Source organism: Calonectris borealis, chromosome 1 (genome assembly GCF_964195595.1).
Source record: "Calonectris borealis chromosome 1, bCalBor7.hap1.2, whole genome shotgun sequence".
Taxonomy (NCBI): Eukaryota; Metazoa; Chordata; class Aves; order Procellariiformes; family Procellariidae; genus Calonectris; species Calonectris borealis.
Window position 1 is genome coordinate 172411014 of NC_134312.1, and position 26234 is coordinate 172437247.

The 26234-nt window shown below is 36.3% G+C and overlaps 1 protein-coding gene across 11 annotated transcripts in view; it reads left to right on the plus strand.

Annotated features, from left to right (window-relative positions):
* The window catches only part of RBM26 (RNA binding motif protein 26), a 76977-nt gene that overhangs the window by 46324 nt on the left and 4419 nt on the right, over positions 1–26234 (plus strand). For 10 of the 11 annotated variants that reach the window (XR_012671137.1, XM_075138626.1, XM_075138630.1 and 7 more), the window contains 3 exons: positions 1378–1464; positions 4834–4947; positions 10110–10961. Coding sequence is in view for 9 of the 11 variants with exons in the window: in XM_075138626.1 (XP_074994727.1) it covers positions 1378–1464; positions 4834–4947; positions 10110–10199 (291 nt within the window). In the remaining 2 variants the exon portion in view is untranslated. Of the gene's footprint in view, positions 1–1377; positions 1465–4833; positions 4948–10109; positions 19951–26234 lie in introns of those variants that run through there. The other variant, XR_012671129.1, reaches the window with a different exon arrangement.

A 26234-nucleotide genomic window follows, 5' to 3' on the forward strand; every position in this document is an offset into this window, starting at 1 on the left:
GTGTCGTGTTTCCAGGAGCTATATATATATATACACACATAAATGTATATATATATTTTGTTCCCCTTAATACACTACATCATACCTATATAGGGGAACAAAAAGGGGACCATCATACCTAGAAGGAGAGCAAAATTACTTTCTATAGAGATGGATGACAGATCGAACATTTATATGTACCTCTATGTATATGTGTGTGTGTATTTAAGGGGAACAAAAGTACTTTCTATAGAGATGTATGATGGACTGAACATTTGAGCAATGACTTTACAAATTTTTGGTGTACAACTAAGAACATAAAACTTTCAAATGAAGCAATACAATCCACTTGGTCAGCCATAGGGCATTTCTGAGTCTAGTTTCAATGATGAGTATAAGAAAAAACTTATTTTTAATCTACAGCATGATATTGTGATTTAGTCTGCCTTATGAATATCACTAAAGTAAATTTTGCTGGTCAGCTTTCATATTTTGCATTTTATTATGTGCTTCTTTTACTGACTGCAAAGAATATAAAAATGAAGACAGAGAACCTGCCACTGTTAAAAACTTGCTGTGTGCTGTCAGTTTATGGACATAAATTTGCTTAGAACTTAGCGTTTTCTTATACTTTGGTCTTATTGCAGGGAGTATTAAACTTACTATCTTTAACAAACAAAAGTATTAAGCAAAAAAAACTTAGTAGCATCAACAAATACAATTCCGTTCGCAGTGTTAGTAGTGTAACACTGAGAAAAAATGTTAATTATTTCACTTTGCAGGTTGTACATTTTCTGTATTCAAACTTGCTCCAAATTCCATGGGAATGCACTGAGCTGTATTTCTGTTTCTGTGGTATGATATCACAACTCTCTGCACATCAGCAGTGCACTCCACCTGTACAGATATGTTGGGCATTGCAGCTTACAGTGATGGCAGCATTAAAGGTAGCAATACCATAGAGACCATTACAGGAATAGATGGGTCAGGTTCTTAAGATGCTGAAATCAAGTTAAGTTCTGGAACTTTTTCTACAGTCCCTGTGTCTAATAAATCTTGTGGAAGAGTTTCATAACAGACTAATGGAATCATCTCAAGATCCCTTCTTTCTGATCAAGAGAGAAGTATTGAAGCAGAAGAACCCCTTTTCCTGTCATAATTTTACTTCATACCTGTATGTTTACAATCAGGAAATCCAGAAACTACAGCACTTTGCGTTTTAGAAATGCAAGTAAAAGTAACTGTATTCATTGCAAAGACAAGTATCGTGATTGGCATTAAGGCTGTGAAAGGTACACTATTCTAATTTTATATGATTTGTGAGGGCATTTGATTTAGGACAGGATTTTTAGAGGTGGAGAACTATTTCAATAAGCTTTTTTTTTTATTTATTAAAAGCAATATGGTGAAATTGAAGATTGCCAGATAGATGACTCTTCTCTCCATGCAGTGATTACCTTTAAGACAAGAGCAGAAGCTGAAGCTGTGAGTATAGCCTTTGTTGAAAATACTTAGCAACATTCAGCTATTTTCTAGTTACGTTATACTTCTGTATTTGATTAAATTTAATTCTGCTAATTATTTAAAAACATTTTAAAAGAACTTTGACACAAAAATTTAATTCTAGATTAAACAAATCTGTCAGAACAGCATATGACTGAAATCCTTAGGAAATGAGGATGTTTATAGTAAACTCAACTACAGGATATGAGAGAGAAATTAAGAGAAACACTTGGAAATTGGTAGTTGGATGTCTTTCTTTGTCTTTGTTTAATAGCCAGTTGTTTTCCCCTGAAGATATGGTACCCTCTCAGTCTGCTTGAAATTTCACTGACATCCTGCAGAGTGAGCCTATATATTTTGTTTGGCATCAGTTGGATTTACCTTTGCCTGAAAAAAAAAGCTATGATCGTGTAAATGTGATTTGATATAATGGGATTTTCTTTTTTTTTTTTTTCCCTTTTTTAGCTTACTTCTTAGAAATTTAGGAGATTACAGAAGTATAGAATTATAGAAGTAACTTTCAGACACTAAAATCCAGAGTTTAGGTATGTTGTAATTCAGCATCCTTACATATGGATCATTAGGACTTTATACATTTGACTCAGCAGGACTCCTGCCTTATACAGTCCATGACGTAGGCAGTATGTGAACCTGCACAAAATAACGACCATAGTTGTTCTGCAAATGATTTTGTTTTCTTTAAAATCCTTGCATCACTGTTGGAAAGGAGTATCCTGAAAATAATAGGGACTCCAGAAAGAATGGATTCATATTTACGGTATGGTTGTATGGAAAGATTTCATTTTATATTTATATTTTGCACAAAGTTTCTATTTTTGCACAAAATTCATCTTGTGGAGTTTACTTGAACACCATTTTCATATCTGGCCAGACTCTTCTCTTTTTGTATGCTTTATCTTGAGACACCAGTGACCTGATTGACAGAACTGCTGATATTTACAATGCACATTAAGCCAATGACAATAGTTCTGAAAACTTACAGTATGATCATGTTTACATATTTTGAGAAACAATTTGATGCATGTGCCAAAGATATTTTATAGAAACACGGAAGTTTTGTTTGTGAAACTCTTAGATACAGCAATGATGAGCACTAACTGTATGGAGATTGTAATTATTCTGTAAAAAAGGAAGTGTAATTCATGGTACATAGTATATGCTGACTGATAGGTAAAACCAGTATTGTATAACTGTATTGAAGGAACACAGTTCAACAGTGAACAAAAGTTCTGTGGAGAAGAAGAAATATCTGCTCGCAGATAAAAGCTGTCATAATTAGTATACTCGCAAGTGGAGTGAATTAAGGTTGGAATTTTAGTTTTGGTGCTTCCTGACATTGGGTACTTCATTCTGCAACTTCATATTCTTTGACGTTGTCGTTTACGTAAGAGATATTCTAAGTATTGAGAGAAACTTCTGCTTCCCTGAAAGCAAAAATAGGTCACCTAGAACAATAATCTGTTTTTATGGACTGTCCAAATAAAGTCTTTACTTCTCCCAGATGCAGTATGATTCACAACAAGGATCTTGACAGTGTCTTACTACAGATACTTGTTTATCAGCAAAGTACAGTTTTTACTGTTGTAACTTGTTTTGCCTAAAAATTGGCATGGAGAATCATTTCAGCCGTGGCTAAATTTCTGTACCCAAAAAGCAGGGAATGGTAGTATTTTGGAACCAAACATAGAAGTGTAGAGATAGGAAGCACCTGAAAAAGAAGGTAATGCAGAGAATGAAGAAAGGTGTGAGCAGGGGGAGGAAGAGATATGTTTGGTGGAAAGGCTGAAGTCAACATTATGTATTTCTCCCTCCCCCCCCCCCTTTTATTTATGATGAGTTTCACTGCATTTGAAAAGCAGTATGTTTTTCCTCAAGCACTCTCAAATAGAATAGGTGGAGTTTCCAAGCTATCTTCAAGGTGAAGTTCAGAATAGGCTCTGGAAAGTGAGGGTATTTTAGCTGGGTCACAATTCATGATCATGTCTGAGATGTCCACATTCTAGTTAGCATTGAAACTTTTAATTGTCGAATGACTTTGTGTCTAATTGCACCTTCATTTTTAAATTAAAATTTTGTAAAAACTATGGTCAAATATAGTAAAATCTGTATTTTTCTTAAGATACTCTTATATATTAAATGTATTTCCACTGGAAATACACTGTTTATTACTAAAGCAGACTTTAAGCCTGGCAATGGGAAAGATTGTAGAAGGTAATCATTAAAAACCTCTGTTGAGGCCCATTGTGATGTAAATGTAGCTAATATTTTACCTTCTCAAGTGAAAATAGGCCTAAGCTTTATGACCATATATGTTCTAGCCTGGAAGGAAGAAGAGGATTCCCTACTGTAAAATGTTGCATTTTTATGTAGTAGTAATTTCTTCCAAAGATTACAAGTTGTTTCTGGACCTAAATGTCACGTATAAGTACTTTTAAAAATTCTAGTTGTGTGACATTGTGATGAGACTATGGACAAAAAGCTCCTGAGCTGCATTTTAATAAGCATAGAATCTTTTAAATTTATCATAAATTTATATGTACAGATTTAAAATTTATACCTGGGGACTTTAATATCACACAATTCATGTTCAGATGTCATTGAACATGTAATTGTTTCTACATTTCACATTATGCTGTGCTTTCAGATTGTACTATAAATCTTTTGTGACCATGACGGTTATTTCGGAATGTTGCTAACGCTGATTTATGCTCATTCATGTTACTTTAATTTGAACATACTATTTCCAAAGCAGCCACTTAATGCAGCTGGTACTTAGAAAGACATGAATATCCCATAAGTTAAAATTTTTTACATTTCAATTACAATGGCTTTATAGGAAGTGGAACGTTTTCCAGTAGATTAAGTTGTAATCACAAAGGAGCTTTTTTAGTTGTTTGGGTTTGTTTGGTTTTTTTAATATATTAAATCATTTGTATTTGTGGGATGTCTTACTTCTTCCAGTAAGTTATGCATTAACAGTTTTGTGTCCGTCTTTGAAAGGTGAAGAATCCATCAAGATAATATTGAAAACCAGGAAGGTGTTGGTTCAGTATGTTACCCACATCACCAAATGCTTTATGGTTTTCAAAGCTTATTTTCTTCTGAATATATTTTGATTATTTTCCTGAAAGGATGTGTGAATTCCATGTGCAGTGAATGAAGTTGTTTTGTTTTAACCTATTAACAGTAATTCAGTATGAGCATATTACAACTTTGATTATCTTTTGAAAAAGCAGTCTGTTGGTTTATTTCTGGCATTTCAGTATTACTGAAGTTAATTTTTCCCCTGACAAAGAAATATATAAACTAAAATGTTTAAACTTGTTTTAGGCTGCAATTCATGGATCTCGTTTCAAAGGACAAGAGTTAAAGTTGGCATGGAACAAGCCTGTTGCTAGTATGTCAGCTGTTGAAACAGAAGAAGCTGAACCTGATGAAGAAGAAGTAAGCTTGCTTTTTCTTTTTTTTTCCTTTCATTTTGTTTTTTAAGATGAAATAATGTAGCTTTTTCAAAAGAAAATGATCTGTTGATTCATACTTCCATTTTTGAATCTAACTCATGTTTTGATATCAGAAAGGGGATTTATCTGTAAATACATTTCTTGTTCTCTAGGCTGTTGAAAGTCCAGATACTTTACTTTTCCTTGCAGAAATGTTTCATTTCTTACACAACAAAAAACTCTAGAGGATATATCTGGAAAATGGAAGGGGTGTGTTTTGAACTTGCGTGAGAGAGATTGAGGATTTTGTCCAAAACGTGGGTTTTGTACCATCTACTTTAGGCACTAATTTCTTAGAGGATCAAATTTCAGAACTGTCGTGGTTTAACCCCAGCCAGCAACAATAAACCCCACGCAGCCGCTCGATCACCCCCCGCTCCGGTGGGATGGGGGAGAGAATCGGGAGGGCACAAGTAGGAAAGCTCCTGGGTTGAGATAAAAACAGTTTAATAATTGAAATAAAACAAAGTAGAACAGTAATAATAACAATGAGAACAACAACAACAACAGAATACACAAAGCAGGCAATGCACAACACAACCGCTCACCGACCATGTGTCACGAACAGGGGGCGAGCCCCCCCCCCCCGGTTTTTATACTGAGCATGATGTCACATGGTATAGAATACCCCATTGGCCAGCTGGGTCCACCACCCCGGCTGTGCTCCCCCCTCCCGGTGCAAGCATCACCCAGCAACAGCCAAAGCATCAATGGGCCATCAACGCTCCTTTCACACCGAACCCAAAACACAGCACACCCCCCAAGCTACTGGGAAGAAAGTTAACCCTGTCCCAGCCGGAACCAGGACAAGAATCTAATTTTCCTTTATAGAGAGAGATGGCTTGGGGGATACAGGTGAAGGAATAATTTAGAGCATTTACTAACTTCATTCAGACATCTAAAGTACCTCTGCTGAGTGTTAGTCTTCATCGCGGTGCATGAAAGATATTAAAGCCTTGTCTAAATAACCTTAATTGGTTAATGTAGGAATAGTGGGGCAGCATTTCTTGATGCATTTAACTCATTACACTCAAAATACCAATGTTTGTGAATTCTGAAAAATAAATGCTACTGGGGGAAGAAGTCAAGCAATTTTTTTTCTAATTCATATACTGTCAGTAAACTGTATAAACATAATTGCCATAAAATAGCTGAAATAGAATTACACCTTGACTTACTCAGTGATAGTATTTTCTCTGTATCTTTTTCTTACGATATTTTGTCAGACCTACCATAGAAGCAGCTTCACAAGATTGTTTTGATATAACCAAATTCTGTTATTTGTTTTACATTTTGTAATATTCACTTCCTGGTCTTTTTCTGAAGAAAGCCGGTTTGTCTATTTGCTTTCTGTCTCCAAAAATCCTGATTTCTTTTTAGCATGTCAGCTGAAGACAGGTAGAGTACACTACCTCCACCCCTGTGTATTCATATTAGGCATTTGTGCATTCTGACTTGCTAAATGTTACTTTCCTTGTATATGCAAACCTCAAGCATTGTCAGATAGTAATGAGCTGTGAGTGAACAAGAGGGTACATTGGGGAATCTTCAGATCTTAGATGTTTTGTCACTTCTTCAGGGATGCATTAAGACCAACAGCAATGTTTGTTGCTGCCAGGAGTCTACCTTATTGAGAGGTCTCATTGAGTAACTACTTCACTGAGACTTCTCCATTTTGCATAATGAAGGAAGGGCATGGAGGGATATGCAAACACTTCAGCAGAGTAAAGGAAGGAAAGCACAGATTCATTGGTAGGTGAACAACAGTGAGATTCATCTTTTAACCCCATCTGAAGACACTGAGTGTAGGAGGGAACCTCTGGGGTATAGGTAGTGGGGGAAAGGGAATGAAGATAGTAACGAGCTACATGCGCTGGCTGCCCTGGCAAGGCGAAAGGACAGATTTACAAAGATCTCAGGCCTAGATGGTTGATGACATCTTGTCAGCTGAGAAGTGTTTGTGATAGTGGGATACGTCTATTTTAGGTGATGGTGGTTCTCCTTAACAGGAATCATTGGGTATGGAAAGAAAACTCAGAGAAGAGACTGCATGAGACCGTTTTCTGTAACTCATAAATTGATGGACTCATCTAAAACTGTCCAGATTTTCAAAATTTAAGTAAAAAGAGGAAGTAACGAGGTTTTTTGTTATTAAGAAATAATTTCATTATTTGAACATTTACCTTTATTGTAGATTGGGGTTTTTTTTCCTCACCATTTATTTCTCTAACACTTTTCTTGAGATCTGATTTTGTTCTTTAATTTAACTGTTTTTATTTATCTCTGGACTGTTTCTGCAGTCATTCCTTGGCTAATTTTTCTTGTGGAAAATGTATAGGAGTTGATCTTAGATCAAAAACCCTAGCTGTTCATTGCTTTTGTAAGCTTGCTGAAATCTTTGCAGTAACAAATGTGTGATATAAAAATATTAGTTTACCTATATTTTTGTTAAGACTGTTGCTGGATTCTTACTTGGCCCAGTGTTTACAGATTTTTTTATTTAAATTGATGTACTTACCTCTGACCCTTTCCCATTTTCGAAACAAGCCAAATACATGTAGCTCTCACATCTTCTTTGTGTAATGAGACTGGATTTTATTTGAATTTTCTACAACTGAATTAGTCCCCCTAACCTTCACCAAATTTCTTTACACGAGGGATTTCAATTCAATAATCCTTGGGAAATTTTGCATTTAAATGCCATTCTTTCCTTCTGTGAGCTTTGTATTGCTTCTAGCATTTGGTTAAGTTAGGATTTGAAGTATGATGTTATGATCCCTCAGTCCCGATGGATGAGTTTAAGAACTTCATGTTCACGTGCTGGAGTTCAACCAATTGCATAAAAGAAATTTTACATAGTTTTATTGTTTAAAAGTTGATACTTATACAGGATTAGATTGGGGGTGGGATAGGTTCTTATAGCCAGTGGCCTGAATTTCAGTCATACATTCTTTATACATTCAAAATGTCTTGAGCTTCTGCATGCCTACAGTTCATCATTTATTTAATTTCATTGTATAGCAGCTATTGTAAACACATGAAAAAGGTTTCCTTCATTTTTCCATGTCTAAACTACCATTTTAGTTCAGCTAAGGAATACTATGCTAAAGAGGGATAGCAGGCTCAAGACTTGAGTGAAACTAAGTACCTTGATGTTTTAAAAAAAAAAGAAAAAAGGGAGCTAGATCATTCAGCAGAGTGACATTCTTAATAATGAAACAGTGCTCCTAGTCCATTTATGAAAATATGAGGTAGGTCTTTTGGACTTGTATGCTATAGAAAATCTGGTGAGTAGCCGCTTAATTACGAAAGTGCCTAATCTTCCTAGATGCCTTACGTTCTACACCTGTGTGCCTAACAAAAGAGTTGGCTCTACTGAGTCAACCGCAGATGCCTAGGAAGAGTATGAGCATGTAAGTAGAGATAAGCTTTTAATCATCAGTGGTTTGCAGTTCAGGGACCTGTTGAGTCAGATGTGTGGTGTCTTTGTAGTTGAAATCCCTTGATAAGTGTTTGTTTTATGAATTTGTCTGGTTTCTTTGGAATCTGAATAGCATCTGTAGTGTCTGGCAACAGGGAGTGCTACTGTCAACTATGTCTGCCAAGAATAAGTATCTTTATATGGCATCTGCCACCTGCATGATTAATTTTGATGTTCTCCTGCTCTTGCATCAAAAAGAAAACTGTCATTCTCTCTTCACTTTCTCTGAGACACTTAATATATATGGACTCCTGTCACACTTCCCCTCAGTTATTTTCTCTCCAGGCCAGAGAGTCCCTATAGTTGTTCCCCTATATGGAAGTTGTTCCAGGCTTTTTAATCGTCCCTGCTGCCACTCAGCCTTGTGCACCTTAAGAGTTCTGCATTGTACGCTGCCCAGGACTCTTCCTTTTTGACAGCAACTGTTGTATTTTAGCCTACTGGATATCTAGACACCAGGGGAAGAGGCTAAGTCCTCAGAAAGCTTCTATGTTTTAGTCTGGCTCAGAGTACCCAAGCATACATTGACAGACAGATCAAGTGTCAACAGAGCTCCTTTTTAAAGTGCACTTTCCATAGGCAAAAGTAACGAAGGTGGTAGTTTCTCTCTTTTGTAAAACAGCCTACTGGAAAGAGAGAAGGCTTAGTTCTAGGCTTTCTTCAGCCTAAAGCCTCGCATGTCTCCGGAAGACTCCCTAACTTCACAAAATCAACCTTCATGCCTCCTGTTGAATTTGAAAATTCTGTAGCAAAAAACTACAATTACTGGGACAAGAAGAATAAGCAAGGAAGACCATAACTGTTATCTAACAGCTGGGAGACTTTGCTAGGGAAAGACATCCTTGCGTTTTAGTCCTTTCTTTAGCTAGTGCAGAAATTGCTGTGATAGGTGCAATCGTCAAAAAAGTTCTGAGACAGGTTAGTTTATATACACATCCCTGTGTCTATACGTAGACAAAAATTAAAACAACTCACTGTATATCTTTCTTTTTTTTAACTTTGCCTCTTCGAAGCCTGTAACTGTCGACCTGAAATGTTCAGGGTTTTGTGAAGTCTGTCGAGTTACTATGTTGTTACTGAAAGCAATTGAAAAAACATTAATATATTTTGTCTATATTTCTGTAAATACCTGTCTCCCCACCCCAATCTTTTAAATCTTTATATCGGTTTTAAGCTTGATTAAGCTGTCAAAATCAAAATATCTCAGATTCAATCTTTTTAATACTGTGGCACAGGTGGATTAAGCTCTTGGATGAAAACAGGCATAGTTATTGTGAATGTGCAAAAACTAACGTTAATTTCTAATATAGCATCTTAAGTTTCATGGGAACATTGCAGCTTGGGCATGAATGATATGCTGAAGAATCAGAAGAGCTATTTAAGTCTGAGGTGCATATGTCCTGGTCATTTTGAAGTCCACTGAAAAGGAAAAAAACGTTTCATTTGCCATTTATTAATATATGTATATAATACATATACATACAGTATACTTTTTGGAAACATTACTGTTTACAATTAAAAATAAATTTTTTATTTGTTAAATTGCAAATATCAGGGATTTGTATTTTGCCTTTTATGTCAGAAAATGTTAAAGATCAATAGAGTATCATGTTTTTCTCTTGAAGTTTCAGGAAGAATCTTTGGTGGATGACTCTCTGCTTCAAGATGATGATGAAGAGGAGGAGGATAATGAATCTCGTTCATGGAGAAGATGATTCAACTGATCAATGACAATGCTAGAACTGCACCTGTGTTGCATTAGTATTACCTAATGTACTTCTGCATCTTTGTATTAAAAGGGGTTTTGTGATGAAGTTGGATTCAGATATAGACTAAAAAGCAGCTGGTCAGTTATACGTTTTGAGAGATTGATGTTTGAGTTACATTTCAGTAAATGATTGCTAAAGACATCATACTAGGAACATATGCAATGTTTTTATTACATAGTTCTACAGAAAGTTACAGAATTCTTTGGGTTCTTTGTAATTTACCGAATTGGTCAAACACAAATGACCAAAAGTTGTTATAACATAGGTAATTTTTGTTCTATTCCAGATACGGAATGAAAATTTGCATTTAAAATCTTTGTGAATGTTTTCAGAAATGAATAGATAACAGTACTAAACCGAAGTCTCTAAAGTTATGTATTCATAATATTGCATAGTAGTATGCTTAGGCTTTACTATGTACTAGCCTTTTGTTGGATTTGTGTACGTATTTTACCTATGGGTTTTAATGATAAAGTGTATGACTGCTTTGCATATAAGTCCTTATGACTTTAAGATGTTAAAAAATAAAGAAATGGAATGGTCTTCAAAAAAAAAAAAAAAAAGAAAAAAGAAAAAAAAAGCAATAACCAAAAAAGCTAAGGCAATGGTCCTTCATAATGAAAAAAAAAAAAAAAAAAAAAAAAAGAAAAGAAAAAAGACCGTTCCAAATGGCAACCCCCACCCCCATATTCACAAAAGGAGCTCTAATCACTATCACTTATACTAAAGTAGTATTGAATATTAAAAAATCTCAACATAATGATGTTTCATTTACATTAACACACAGGTATACAGTGTTGCATAAAAGCTTTTGGATGTCTTCGGAATTTTAAACTGATTTAAGACAAACGGTAAATAGAATAATACTCCAACAATGAGGAATTTATTTTGTATCCCTGCACTGTGCAACTATAGAAGAAGATTTGATCCCACAAAAATATATGCAGTACTGAAATGTAATTTAGAAAAATACATTAGGTGAAGTGGAATATTTGGAAGGTATTATTCTAAAAACTTTGACTATGCACACTAATGCATCTTTTTTATTCCTGTGTTTCTATGATTACATTTTTCCATTTCAAAAGTAATACTCAGCAGATACGAAGTTCACACTATGGTGTATATTCATCATTTAAAAATGTGCGTACATGAAAAGTTAGTCGAGTTCCTACTCCACAGAAATACTTAACTGGCTCTTTCTAACAGGGCATTCTAGGCTGAGCTCTGAAGTTTCTCCTCTTCTTAGGAAGGGGAAATGCCTAGTCCTTTGCAGTAAAGGACCTCTTTCACCAGAAAGACTTGGTTTTATTTCCATTTAGTGGCATTCTGCTGGTCTGTTTTCAAAAGAAAATCCGTTTATTAAGTATTAGAGTTGTGGGGTTTATTTTATTTTTTTTTCCCCCATCAACTCATTAATGAGTGCACCATAAAACCACTGTCTCATTTATCAAATAGATGCAGGGAATAGTACTCAGTTAACAGTATATTTTCTTTAGTCCATGTTTTTGTCTTTTTGGGGGGAGGTGGGGGAGAACTGCTATAAGTCATGTCTCTGCCCTTTTTTATTTAATTCCAAAATAGGAATGGAGGGAAATAGAAGTAGTAGTATCCCAGAGAGAAGAGCTCCAGCTGTAGAATTTTTGTTCTGTCCTTTTCAGTTATTTGGGGGCTTTTTGAGACCTGGATTGTGGTTTGGGTTTTTTTTTGCTTGTTTGTTTGTTTTTTCCCCTATGTCCCTGTGTGTATGCATATCTTCTTGCAAAAATATGCACTTAAAATTTTTGTATAGTCTTAGTTTCACATTGAAATTTCACAATTGACTGCCATGCTTGTTACAGTAAGTTCTAAATCGTGCCATAACTAATTGTATTTGGGAAATTGATTTCCTTTTACACTGAATTTCAGGCAAAATAAAATATTTTAAGAACCTTTTTATCCAGTGCTCTGAATGAGCTGTTCTAGTTCACTGAATTAAATACAAGCTTTACTACTTTTCTTTTTTAATAATTTAGTATATCTGAAGGGTGCTAGATTGACAGTCCAGGAGGTGAAAGTTTTTTGTGTGTTGCCTTACAGAACAGGTACAGCACAGGAAAGGACTGTGCATACTGCCTTAAGGTGGTGTGTGGCATGCTTTGGCTGGTGCTCAAACTTGCCCTTTTCACTGCAGTCAATCAACACAAGCTAATGACAACTATTAGTGTGTTCTTTCCATGGATGCTTCTTATGAATCATCTGAAATTGCTGTACTGCGTAATTTTAAAATTAGTATTGCAAGTTTGCCTTCTTGTTTTGAATTCAGCCTGGTAATGCATCCATGCAAGATTCATTTCTTAATAACTGCACCCTGGTCTACCTGTAAGGGGATGAAACCTTTTAAAGTTCTTTTTACCACCTTCCTCCCCCAAAATTCCATCAATGAAAGATGTCGGGGGGAATTCTTACTGGTGTGTATTTTGTCCCCTGCTGTTACCTTGTGACACTGAATGACTGAAAACCCCCTGGATCAGAATGGCTTGGTTTACTCTCGCTCTAAGAGTCGAAACTAATCTGTGATTGTCTAATCTGTGATTGTATGCCATTCAGAGTAAGAGAACGGTGTCCTGCTTGCAGTCTAGATGGATTCTGTACGTGTTTCTGTCATTATCAAATGACTTTCTTGATCTGATTTCTTTTTGGCTTGCTCTGTCCTTGTCTTCCTTGTCTAGCTCTGCTCTCCCCTCCCTTTTTTGCTACTACCTTAGCCAACTCTTTGTCTTTTCAGTTCGGTCAGATCCTTATTGGCATAGCCTTCAGTGAAATCTGTTGTCACCTGGAGTAGCGTCCTTCCTTGTTTGAATCAACAAACCAAGCATCCTGCTGACTTTCATTCCCTTCTTTACTTAGTTGATCCTTCAGAATTCATTCCCAAGTATGCCTCCACTGTGATTAGCTAAATCATTGTATTTTTTTAACAGTTCTGCAAATGGATTTTCCTAGTCTGAAACACTGAGAGTGGGGTTACCTTGGTTTTCCCCAGGCAGCTTTTCAAAATTGCTATGGAAAAAAAGGTAAACATTTAAGAAGGGATTTTCTTTTCTAGCTAGATACTGAAGGGCTTGAATAAGATGTGATCTGACACGTAGTTCAATGACAATATTGTAGTAAACCACATTTGGTTGAACTACAAAAAAATTTAAGTAATGGGAGTCAGTAATTCAGACTATATTGCAGTCTGTCTATAAAACAATAAAGTAACAAGAGTACCTCTTTGAAGCATTACTTGTGGCCAGTACTATTTGTACTTTTTCTTCTCTTAAAACTCACTTCAAATGAGAAAACCCACAGAAGAGATACAAGTTAGTTATTAGTGAAACGCAAAGGTACAGGACTTACTTTACAATCAAGTCTAAGAAGGTCTATTCCTTAAATAGAAAAAGCACCCATTGAAAAGTATTTGTATAACTTCAAGCACTTAAAATGGGTTTCTGTTCTAAACCACACTCTGAAAAGAGTCTCTATTACTTAACTATAAAAGGAGTCAAAAAAATATTATCCAGGTAACTTGGGGATCTGAGAACAGCGTAGCATGATTGTACCTAATTTAAAACATCCAATTTTGTTGTTGACCATCTGAAAAGGTCCCCAAACTGGCTAAGCTTACTATTCTTGTCAGCTCTTGGATAACTTTTAATAACTGTACATTTATTTGAGGTTTTTTTAGATGGAATGGACAATCTGTAATTATCAGTTGTCTCATGAGCATCAAAGAGCACAAAAAGATGCACAAGAATTCAATTTTGACTAAAGGAAGTGATTTTGGATGTTCCCTATATTTTTTTTTAACTAATCCCTAAACTAGGAGGTCTCACCAAAAATAGATAGGGAGGGGCAGGGGATATTTTTTTTTTCCTCTTTCACCAATCATACACTACTGTTGTACCAATACGCAAAGTAACATAAAGGGGCATAGACCTTCAATGAAGCACCTCATTTACTATAATTCAACATTGTTTCAATGTTGCAACTAAAGATATAGTCAGATTTACTCCTACACCACTTACCTTTTATTACAATCAGCAAATTAAGTTACAATTAACAATTTAAGATTAGAACAACTGGAACAAATAGCAGAAATTTTAGGGGGAAAAAGAAGGAATTGAGTTAAGTGTGAAAATCTGAACAACTTTGATTGTTCTTCGTCATCCTGTTCTGAGTGGAACTGTTTCTTACTGTACTGATGTTGCAGCACTTGATTACTTTCAAATGAACCTCTTCAGTCAGACAAACTAGAAGTTCTTGATCAAGATTTAAAAAAAAAAAAATTACTAATTATCTTTTTCAGTTGACCCAATATAGCTGTTATCTGATCCTTGGTGAAAATGAACTCTTAGTTTTTGTGGACTCATGTAGACCTTTATAAACACACTAGTGTGCTTCTCACACAGTTGCCTAAATACTGTAGTTTTATTTTCGTTTTTTACTTTAATATATCTCTGCATGTTTTATTCTGAACCATGTTTTAAATCTGTAGACATCAAAAATATTTGCAACAAAAATAGACTTTGGTGATTTCACTCTTTAAATTCTCTTTAGATCTAATTGGAACGCTAATGAGAGAGATTTCAAGAACATACTGCACAAGAAATTTCTCTTTTTTTCATAATGGATCATTATTTGTAAAATCCTTCTCTATGTGTTAATGCTAAAGCTTATCTGAATGTTGGTACTTTATTCTTTGTCCATGTGAGTGAAGATTAATTTTTTTTTTTTCTTCTTACAGTAAGCTTGTAATCCTGAGACCAGTTGATGTCTTTGAAAATCATCTCATCTGACCCTGTGGTATTTTATAATAATTTTGATGTTACAGTTTGAATTCTTGAATTCCAAGATCCTTCCTGCTTTGTTAGCACAACAGACTAATACAGTTTCTCACCTTTCTCTGGCAAAGACTGGAATACCACATTTTCAGCAAATCTGTCTGTGCTAGTTGATGAGCTGGATTTTAGTATTTCCCTGTCAGCAATTGGGAGAAAAAAAATTTGAGGCAGGAACTCTTCAAAATTCATTTTTCCGAGAAACATCTGCAGTAGACATTTTTTTTTTATTTTGACCTTTGGGAGGCAGAGAGGGTAAAATCGTCTTTTTACCTTTTTATGCTATTTTATTCATCTATGTGGCAGTTTCACGTAAGATTTTTCGATAGTAATTTGATGGGTAAGTCAGATCTTTTTATATCATCTAGCATATGCTTTTCTTTAAAAAGGAAGGGAAAAAAGAAGCAAACTGGTATTTACAGTTCCTCCTGACAAGCTATGGAGATTATCTGAAATCAGAAATGTTACTTACAGACCTCAAAACTCAAACAGTGCAGATGACCGTTTCCCAGTGGCTAAAGAATGCCTTCTGCTTCTTAGGTTTAATGTTCTTTTAAATGCAAAGGAAAAAAGAAACACTAACTTCTCCAAAATGTTTTCCTAATGATCTGCAGCTAGACAGAAAATTTCTCAGCTCTAAGGCTTCTCTCTATACAATAATGTGCTCTTTAGGGAAATGAGAAAAGTTTCTTAGGTTTTAAAGGTCATAATTTATTCTTCATCTTGCATGGAATTTTGTGCAATAAAGATGTTTGAGCCAAAATGTTTCCTCCTTGTAGAGAAAACAAAGACTTCACAAAAACGTATGTTGATCTATGCATGTAAAAATCTATATCCTTTTGCCAAAATCGTGTGCATGTTGCTAATGCATATACGGTGTAGGTGAGATCTACAGAAGCACAGAAATGCCGTTAGGGTACAAGAACTCGCTTTTTACAGAGCTTCCCAGCTCTGCAGGAGTGCTGCATAAAAGCTGAGAGAAGTGTCCTTTCCGTTAAAATACCTTGTTTTTAACACAAAGAAATGTTCCTCCTCACATTTGCAAACTGTTCTTTCTCTGCTTAAAAAAAAGACAGTTCTGATTTTGTGTTTTTTTTTTTTCCTTGAGATAAAGCCCTGTATTTTCTTTTTCGACTGCTAGAGGGCACTATGGCTATGCAAGTGAAACACAATAACTGGAAGTAATTTCCTCCTATTTCAACACTTCTGTGATATTTTTCCTGTTTCAGTTCTCATACTAATATTTGCATTTCTTGCAGAAACCTGTATACATCTCTACCATGTCAGCAGAAATCCTATTTGTGTGAACTGAAACAAAGTATCTCTCTTTGTATTTAGGTACCAATGATAAAACGTGACTCCAGGTGTTTAAATCTGAATAAAATGCAGAAAAGAACATTTCTGTGTTGCAAGAGGCATATATCCATCTCCTTTTCTGCTCTGGGAGTTGAATTAGTTTTTGATGGATTACAGTTGAAGTTACAGAAAACTTTGGGTAGCTATATCCTGTTTGTCAAAGCTTTTCCAAAACTAATCTTTTAAGCATGTGTTTATGCTCTAGAATAGGGGATATGCAGTGAATGGAAAGCTAAAACTTATTGCTGGGAAGTGCATCTGCCAGAAATGGCAGATGATACAACATTTTTATATAAACTACAAAAGAAATTGCCAGCCTAACATGGTGTGAAGAAATTTCACCACTGTAGCCAGTTATCTTTGCTTTATGGTAGACTCATGTCCACCAACTGGTGCATTGTTGCACACAAAACGATTTTTCGACTACGATATGGGATAACTGTCTGTTACTGTCTTGCCCAAGTGCATTGGGAAGCTACTGGTACCCCATGCAACGTCCATGCACACAAATCACATTTAGGCCAACAACATAACTCATTCTATGTTGTTTTCTTTTCCCTTTCAGTCATTAGTGTGATATCAGAAAATGCTGAGGTATCATAAATTTTGTTACGCTCCTCCTAACTCACAAGTTCAGCTACATGGAGATTATTATATGCTCTCTTTTTTCTTGCAAGATGGAAGCTGTATTGTCACCTGTGGATAGACATAATGCTGGAAAACTTCCAAGAAGTCAGTATCTTTGAGTTCACTTAAAGATGGAAACCTTGCTTGCCAGAAGTGATTGTGAGAAGAGAAACTCTTGTTGAAAAAATCCTTTGTTTTTTTTTATCGCAATTATCTGTTTGCATTCAGATCGGATAGATGATAACATTTACCCACTGCTGCTCTCAGAGAGGTATTAGGTAATGTTTAAAACTATATATCCCCCATGTGCTATTTCTACCAGTTTGGTAGCAAATAAAGGAGATATACTATCTTCATATGTATTTTGATACAATTTTAAATGATATTTTTCCATCTACATTCTCCGTGGTAATATTTTACCTTAGGAAACAGAGAAGAGTGGTAGGATACTATTTATTTATTTGCAAAGTTCTACAATCTTAACCTTTCTCATTGCTGCTATTTTCAAAACTCCCCCATAGGCTGTACCATCCTTCATGTATAAGGCAAAAAAAGTTGTGTAAGGTTAAGTAGAATTGCAAGATTTGTCAAGAACAGAAAAATAGAAATACCCAGTAAGTAGCAAGTGAACAGGTTTAGAAAACTTTGCTGCAGTATGGAATTATGTGGTACAGATGTTCACAAAGGTGGATTTTTTGTACCTGAGTAATTGAAATCTTGACCGTCTTTCAAACAAATTCTTACAGTGAAGGGAAATGTTACCTGCTCATACCTGAAAACTTTGCTTTCATGCATTATTCCAGTGATTGAATGGGCCTGGATATGGAACCATAACTGCTTATCTACTGGAACACCTTTTAAATGAGTTAATCTTTCTACAGAGAGAATAGAAAACTTCTTTTGCAGCTGTATCCAGGAGTGCTTATTCAGTATCTTTCGGGGGAAAAAAAAATCTGTCTACTTTTAAAATACTAAGTCAATAATTGGTGAATATTTGTTTCCAGTATTCACGGATCTGAACACTGGGGGTCCTACAAGCTACTTTTGTTGGGGGTTTTTTTCTGTGGTAAAATTTCATCAGTTAGTTTGCAAAACTACCTTTTGGAATCTGAAAAAGGCATTTTCTGATTTTAGAGTTTGGAATTCTTCGTTCCCAGAAGCAACATCCTGTACATAGCATATTTATATGTGTTATTGTGATGTAGCCAAATTTATGTGCGGGAGTATTCTGTTACTGAAGCGTGAGATTAAAGAGCAATAGCAGTAGCCTTTATGGCGGGAGAAGCTGAGAGATGGTTAACGCGCAAAGTGCTGGTCAGCAGACCTACTGCCTGACCTGAATTACAAAATAATTTTAGTACTAGAAATTATGTAAGAATATTGGCAGTATAGCAGAATGAAACTGAGCGCTTTTTTCTGTCAATATATAGTGAAAAATTAAGGAACGTAAGTCACCATTAGACCTTGTTAACTTTTAAGAAGTTAACAGTGTCTCTATTTGCAGTTTTGTATTGGTGAACTTCCCACAATATTATTTGTATGTCTTCACTAAATTTATGTTTTGATAACTTTAATATTAAAATAATTTTAAATGTAGTAGATTGTTCTGTTTCTGTGTTGGACTGTCTCTAAACATCCTTTCAAGTGAGTTTAAAGTATATGCTATTTCTTTTCCATCCTCATTTACTGTAACGCTTCCTGTACTGAAAATACTGATGTGTTTGCTCTTGTACTGGCCCTTCTCTGCAAATTTACTATATATTGAATTTTTTGAAGACAGCTTGCCAGGAAAACACTGAAGAAATAGCTTTCTATTAGGGGAATAAGTTATAGAAACTGGAATCTGAAATAATAAGAAGATTAACCAGTAACATTTACTACACTGCCATTTTTAAGATGGCAGTATATCATGCGACAGTACTATCTGTAGATAAGCTTTTGTTAAACTTTTGAAGTAATTTGAGTAGGTAATTACTAGTGTTTTAGTAGTCTAAAGCAGGATTGATGGCAGCTTGATTGGCTGTAGCAGTTACTAAAGTTCACATTTTATGACCTCCTTAAAAATATTAATTTAGAAGCTTATGAATTACTCTCTGGAGTCACCCTGAATTAACAAATATTGAGCTATCTTTTAGCTTTTGAATTTTTTTGTTATTAATTTCTGCCCTCTACTGAACTTTATAGTGTTTTTTGAGAACTCATTTTCTAGATAGAGCAGGAGTAACTCTTTCATGGCCAGGACTAAGTTGCACAAAATATTCTCATAAATAGTCTTGTTCCATGCCAGCATTAAAGAAGACCCTGGCTGGTCACTCCTGCCCATCCTTTGTGCTTAGGGAGCAGTTACTTGGGTGATAATGTAGTAATTGAGGAGCTGGGCTATGCTTTTAAAAATGGGATAATCCAACTGAATTACCTTCCTAACCTACTTCACCAGGTGGCTGAAAAGACATTAGTGTTGGGGGATGCTGGGGCAGGAGTGAGGAGCTGGGATCAGTAGAGCTCTTCATCCCGCAGGCCTGGTTCAACCTGAGCTACTTCCATTGGAAACACCAGCACCACTGTGCTGTTCTCAGTTACATGTGTTTGGCTTCAACTTTTGTTTTTTCTCTTCTCTTCCCCCAGTTTACAGGAGCCAGGACAAAACATTTAACAAAGCATTTAGTTGGCAAAATGTGGAAGCTGAAGTAGCTTCCACAGAAGATCAGAAGAGCAACTGAGAACAGAAGCATCGCACTTGCACAGGCTCCTCAGAAACACAAGGCATACTGTGGTTGCACAGTGACCTGCTAAATTGAAAGCTGCATGGCCCTGCATTTGAGCTGACCCTCTCTACCCATTTGAAAGTCAGTAAAAAGGTAGTCTTAATAGCCTCATAAACAGGGACTTTGCTGTGGGAGCTCTGTCTCCTTTTGGCGTATGCCTTGGTGGCTCTGATGGGGTGGGGGGGAAAAGGCATTCTCAGATGAGCTAAGGATAGCCTCCAAAGGAGGTGCGAGAAGCCCTGGAAGAATTTTGTGAGACCTTTTGGATCTTCACTTAGCTTATTGTGAGTATAGTACTTCTGTGTCAAAGGCTGTGTGATTCGTGCGTCAGTGCAATGCTAATGCAGTAGCAGCGAGCTGCGTGCGAGTTGCTTCTTCCTCCACATCACCATTGTGCAGCGAGGCCACAGTGCCTGCGCTTTCGCTTCCTAGGAGATCTCAGGCTTGCCAGCTGGGTAAAACAGCTCTGAGGCTAGGCTGCAGCAGGAAGAGATCATTGCCTCTAACTGACCTCTGTAGACAAGCTAAACCACTGGGAGGGAACAGACAATTCTGATGGCATTTAGGGACCTTAGTCAGGGAACCAAGCAGATGGGAAGAAAGTGGAATAAGTAGTTAGGTTAGACAGCGTCAAGGCTGGTTTTGTTGAAGTTTGTTGAGTGTTGGTGAAATAAACTACCAATATTAAATTGTTAGAAGGAGGTGCTGAGGCAGGTGAAAGCTGAGGTTTCAAGTTTTTGGCCAAATAATTGGTTATAGGCATGTTTCCTTTCCTGCAATCCGCCCACTGTCTGCCACACCTATGGGCAGCCCCGTTTGTTGCAGAAGAGAAAAGTCTTGCTATAAAAGATTTGGGAAATACTGCTAAATCCACACAACTGGGCAAGGAAATACTGATTCTCTGCCTTGTGCTTTCACAGAGTCTTCCATCTGGAATTTTAAAATAACATCCAAGATACCTAACAGTTTAGAGAAACCTTACTTTAGTGGTTCCTTCTGGATGGCTTAGGGATCGCAGGATTTAGTGTTCCTTGTTATGAATCCTTATGGAGTATGTTGTGTCATCAGTCAGTTGCTGTTTTGAAAGACTACTGTCCTTTTCCAGTCAAACAGTGTTTTTGTCCAAGTTAGGTTAGCTTAAACAGGTCAAGTAATGGATCTTTTCTGTTATTTAAACTGTTTGACCCTGCTTCCTGAGTGAGCAAGTTAGGAAGAAGTTACCTGAGCAACTTAGCGAGCAGATCATAATTTCAGATGGGAAAATGAATTATGATGAGCCATTGTAGTATAGGAATATAGGATCCTCTTTGGTCATCATGGCTGCTACAGAATAAGCTGGAAGGTACGGGTCTAAACTCTTACAGTTACATTAACAGGATATTGTGTCAACTGAACCTTGAAGTGGACACTTTTGCAGTGCAAACCATTTCAGTGCCTAACTCCTTTCAGATATCTCTCCAGCTGGCCAAAGAATCAATGGTCCTGTCTTGCCCTTCTTTCTCTCAACAGATTGGGAACTCATCCGAACATTAGAAGCGGTAGGAGCCATACCAAGTACTGTCTTATCTGAGAGAGATTGCATATGCTTTGATGACTGCTTTCTAAAATCAAGTAATCAAAAGCATTCAAAATGAAAATATTAATATGAAAGGAAAGGTAGACTGTAATCTTACATCTTTGTTGGAGTCCAAAAATCACAATGAAAAGTAATTTTCTACTTTTATCTCCCTGGATCCACTGGTCAATTTAAAGAATTCTCAAAGCTGACAGTAGAACATATGCAAATCTCTAAAATGTACCCAAATACCATATATACTTGCAAAAATATGCATTGCCTTTTGAAGAACTCAACAGTTTGTTTCCTTCCAAATGTCCAAATAAAAAATGAGTAGTCTTCTCTAGTCACTCTGTTTAGTATTGTTTAGTGGTTATGGAAATAATGTGTTAGGAACCTTCAGAATGAATTCTGTAATTTTGGTTACAAAGATACTGACTGAAATTTTAAATGATGTGGGTATTTCAGGTCCTTCTGAATTTCACACCAAATGTTTATGGGACAAAGGACAAATAGTTGCATACAACTTGCACTTCTACCCCAACAATCGAATGGCGAGAAAAGCCCATCGATATTCTTGCAACACCAGCTGCTCCTGCCTGTAGCACCTTGCCTGAAGATTTTGCAAGGTGGTAGACTGTGGTGGCTTCCGAATGCCTTGATGTCATGCAGTCGTGCTGTGGTTTAGTCTGCTGCCTATCCGGCACTATCACATTTCAGCATGTCTTTGTAGCTTTTGCTTTTAGCAGAACTCACTGGAGACATAGGTTATTTCAGTGTCTTGTTCCCTGTCTGAATGTTGGTACTCAGCCTCTTAGTCTACATCAATACTAGTAAATTAAACATGGCTGGGACTGTTTGATGCTGAGGCCAGCTAGCATGGAACAGCTCTTATATACAATATTAGGCTTCAAAACAGGACAACCACATCCCCATTCTCTGCTGGGAATGGTCTCTGGCTTGGGATGGCTGATGCAGGTCTCTGCGGTGCTACGGCCTAACAATTTAATAGTACCGACAATAAAGTTCCAGTGTCTATGATAGAAGCTGGACCTGCTCGTTTTACTAATTCAGATGTGGTCCGAGTTGTGCAGTATCTTTAAATGCCAAGCTTTGTCCAACACCAGCAGGTAATGGGGTCTAGTTCACCAGTAGGCAGAGGGTCCTGGAGGAAGATCTGTTCTTTGGAAAGGCAGTGACAATTGACAACACTGTTCTGCAAGGAATCCATCCTCTCTAGCCATAAATGTCACTCGCTAAAAGAAAGAAAGGGTACTTTTAAAAAAGAATCCTAGTGCTTTTGCTAACATACAAATAAATGGCAATTAGCAATCAAAAATTTATAGACTATATAACTACTATATTTATAGACTATAGTAACTACTGGATTTAATGAGAAGTGTAAAATAGATGATGGTCTTGTGAGATACAGAGTTAGAAGAAACCTTATTAAAGAAAATGAATAAAAATCTTAAAGTTGAAATACACATAGGCCATTATATTCAAACTTTCCTATCGTTAATAAGGTTTGGAGGTCTCTTGAACTATCCTCTAAGTATTATCAACCATCTTAAAAATTAACCTAGCAATGCAATGCTGTAATCAAAGGAGCAAGCTGTGATACTCTTCTGGCAAGCCTACCTATAGAATTGCAGTTTCCTATAAACTGACAAAGGGGGAGCTATACACAGGTAATTCGTCCTTTAGCCCTTCATATGCAAATATGCTTTCTAGCACAATACATCACCTTTATTATATCTTCTGCAGCAGACCAGATATCTCTGACTAGATACTTTTTGTTGCCAAATTACTTGCACATACATTGTGAAAATATTTTCTGTGTTTGTATGTGTATTTCATCAGCTCCGCCCCCATCTGTCCAAGTAGGCTGAATGCTTTAATTGCTTAATCAGCTTTCTGGGTCTCCCATGCAGGCACAAAAACACCACAGTGAGTTGTATAGTTATGTGGTGGTGCATAAGCGATTATTAGAGGTAGTTTTCCCAACTTTTGTGTTCTAGGAGGCAACAAGCATGCTGGATTTAGTGAGATTATAAACACAGTTATTTACTAGCAGAGGTGATGTTTTTCTCCCCTCTATTTTTACATTTGAGGATAAAGTACAATTTATGTTCTGGGCATCATCTTGTGGAAGTTCTAAATCACTTCATGAGGCTTTCAGCCTGGCTTATGTCATTTATTCCTCAGCACTCAGTCCATTTAATCCAGGCCTCTCAGCTGTACAGACCTAGCTCCTGTTGTGAGTGATCGGCCTGCTTGAGTGCTCCCAGCTTCTCCTGTCACATCACATTTGCATAAAAGAGGACAGATAACCAAATTTGAGCACACAAATGAAAATGCTAAGCGCTGAACCTGTCACAGTTGTTGTTCAACTAATTGTGAAAAATTTGATTTGCTGGCTTTTCACTGTTTATCATGTGGACCCCCTTCTCAAATTTGCCTTGGCTTCTGCTTCTGTACATGTAGCTTTTAAAGTCTCTACACAAGCAGCCCACCCTGGGGATTACTTACCTCTCCTACCAGCTTTTAATGTTGGCTCATCTACTTGACTAAATTAGGCCACCATGGCAAACAAACACATAATTAAAAACCTGGGAAAGACAACTGCAGTTGCACTTCTTAAATTGATTTTGCAGTCTATTACTAGTATATGCTTTGCATTTTGCCATTTTATCTTGTCCTCCTATAAAGCCTGAAAAAGTCTTTGCTTCTGATTATATATAGGAGGAACATATGTTATTTCAAAATGAAGACTAAGATTTTCTTCTTGAAAGGGAATAGTAAATAAAAACACATTCTTATTTCTGGGTACTTTGTGGCAACCTATTATGAAGGTGCTGTATTAATTTGAAATTAAGACCCATTTTTGAACTGGCATTGAAAGCTCATGGATTGTGTTGTTCAAATTATTGTGATTTTTCAAAATTCTGGGTTTTGACTTCGCTTTCCAAATGTACTTACAACTGCTGTCATACTTCTATTTCAGATCACCTTCTCTTATCTCTATAATTTACACAATACTTCTTATAATGTATACCAAAAGGTCACCAATTAAAACAGTTGAATGTCATGTTGCTTTTTTGTGAGGGGAGAGGTGGTTCAGCCTAACAATTATCTATACAAATATGCAAAAAAAATCATCTACATAGCCAAATCATCCATCCCTTTGGTATCAATGTTGGTTATACTCTGAATGCCCATAACTATCATCATTTAAGAAGGTGGATGATAACATGGACATAGTGGATATAAATCTATAAAGGCCATTGAAAGCTTCTAAAAATGACCTGATAAGAAAAGCTGGTATTTAGACTTATATAAGCGATTGACATTTTTCTGGCACTACTAAAATATCAAAATAATTGTTTTCAAATGAAGAAAATAATTTGTCAGCAGATACGACTGAAATACTGTTTAAAAATAAAATTGAAAACTTCTTGCTTAAAATGCTTTTTAATTTCATTTCATTCTGTTGGCGAAGGGGGCAAAGTCCCTGAAGTGACCTTCATGTGAAGTGTGGTTCACTGATAACAGTGGTAGTAATGTGGCATAATCCCTTTCATAAACTGATCAAGACCTGTCTTAAAACTGTAGGATGTTTTCATCTGTTTCTCTGGTAAGCTTGTAAAAAAGAATGTATATTTTTTCTGATTATTAAGAACTATATAATTTGTAGCCTAAACTGATTTACATCCAGGTTAACAATGGTTAGCTATCCTTTGTTTTAAATAGCTTTTCTCCCTTCATGGTGTTTACTTCCTTGATACGTTCATGAACAGCTGTCATGTTGTCGCCGCCTTCATTTTACTAGGCTGAACTGTTAAAGGGCTTTGACAGATAAAGTCTGATGTATTTAACTGCAGCAATTTAAGATACGAACATTCACAGCTCAGTGTGTTGGAGATCACTGTCCTTTGTTTTTCCATTAAATTTTGCTCTTTTCCTCATTTTTACTACTGAATTCTACTGTCATTAAAAATGCAGCTGGAGAAATAACTCATGCTGTACTCTATACTCACTACATTTTGTTTGTGATCACTAGAATACTATCAGTTTCCTCTTTCACATCCTTCCTTCACATCATAGTACTTTATCTCCTTCCTCATTAATAGCTTTCCAAACTTGTCCTCCTTTCCTGCCCTCTTTCTCAAGTTTGGCAATGAATTACGTTAAATACACAAATCATATTTGCGACATAAAGTATTTGGAAAAAGAGGGATACAGACATGTTTGGAAGAGACTATTCATTAGCATGTCAGGCCCACAGCATCAAATGGAGGAGCAACGGAAATTCGAGAAATGAGTTAGCTAAAAAAAACCCAAAACAATTCTGTACTTGACAAACTGCAACTGCATTGCTAACAGGTTTGATTCTGAAAATCTGAAGTAGCAGCTCTTGGTCCACACCAAAAAGGCATCTTGCAGATTTCCAGAATGTTGTTACATCTTTTAGATTACTCTGAGTAACCTTCAACAAGATGTTCCATAGTGAATCTAATATTCCCTCCCAGCTTCTCCCACTTGCACATCCCAATAGCTGAAATGTCCTGAGATATCCTTGTGATCAAAGAGGCAGAAGATTTATCTATTCATGAAAATAGGTACTATTTCAAAACCCATTTTCTTCATACAAAGAGAGCAATAAAAATTTCCTTAGTTACCCTGTTCTTCAATGGTGGGGTTTATATCTATTGATGAACCGTTATCTCTTCTTACCATGCAACGATTTGATCTGGAAATCTCATAGATATGTTAAAGCTGGTAGAACAGAATTAAATATTTAGGCTCATGCACCATATTT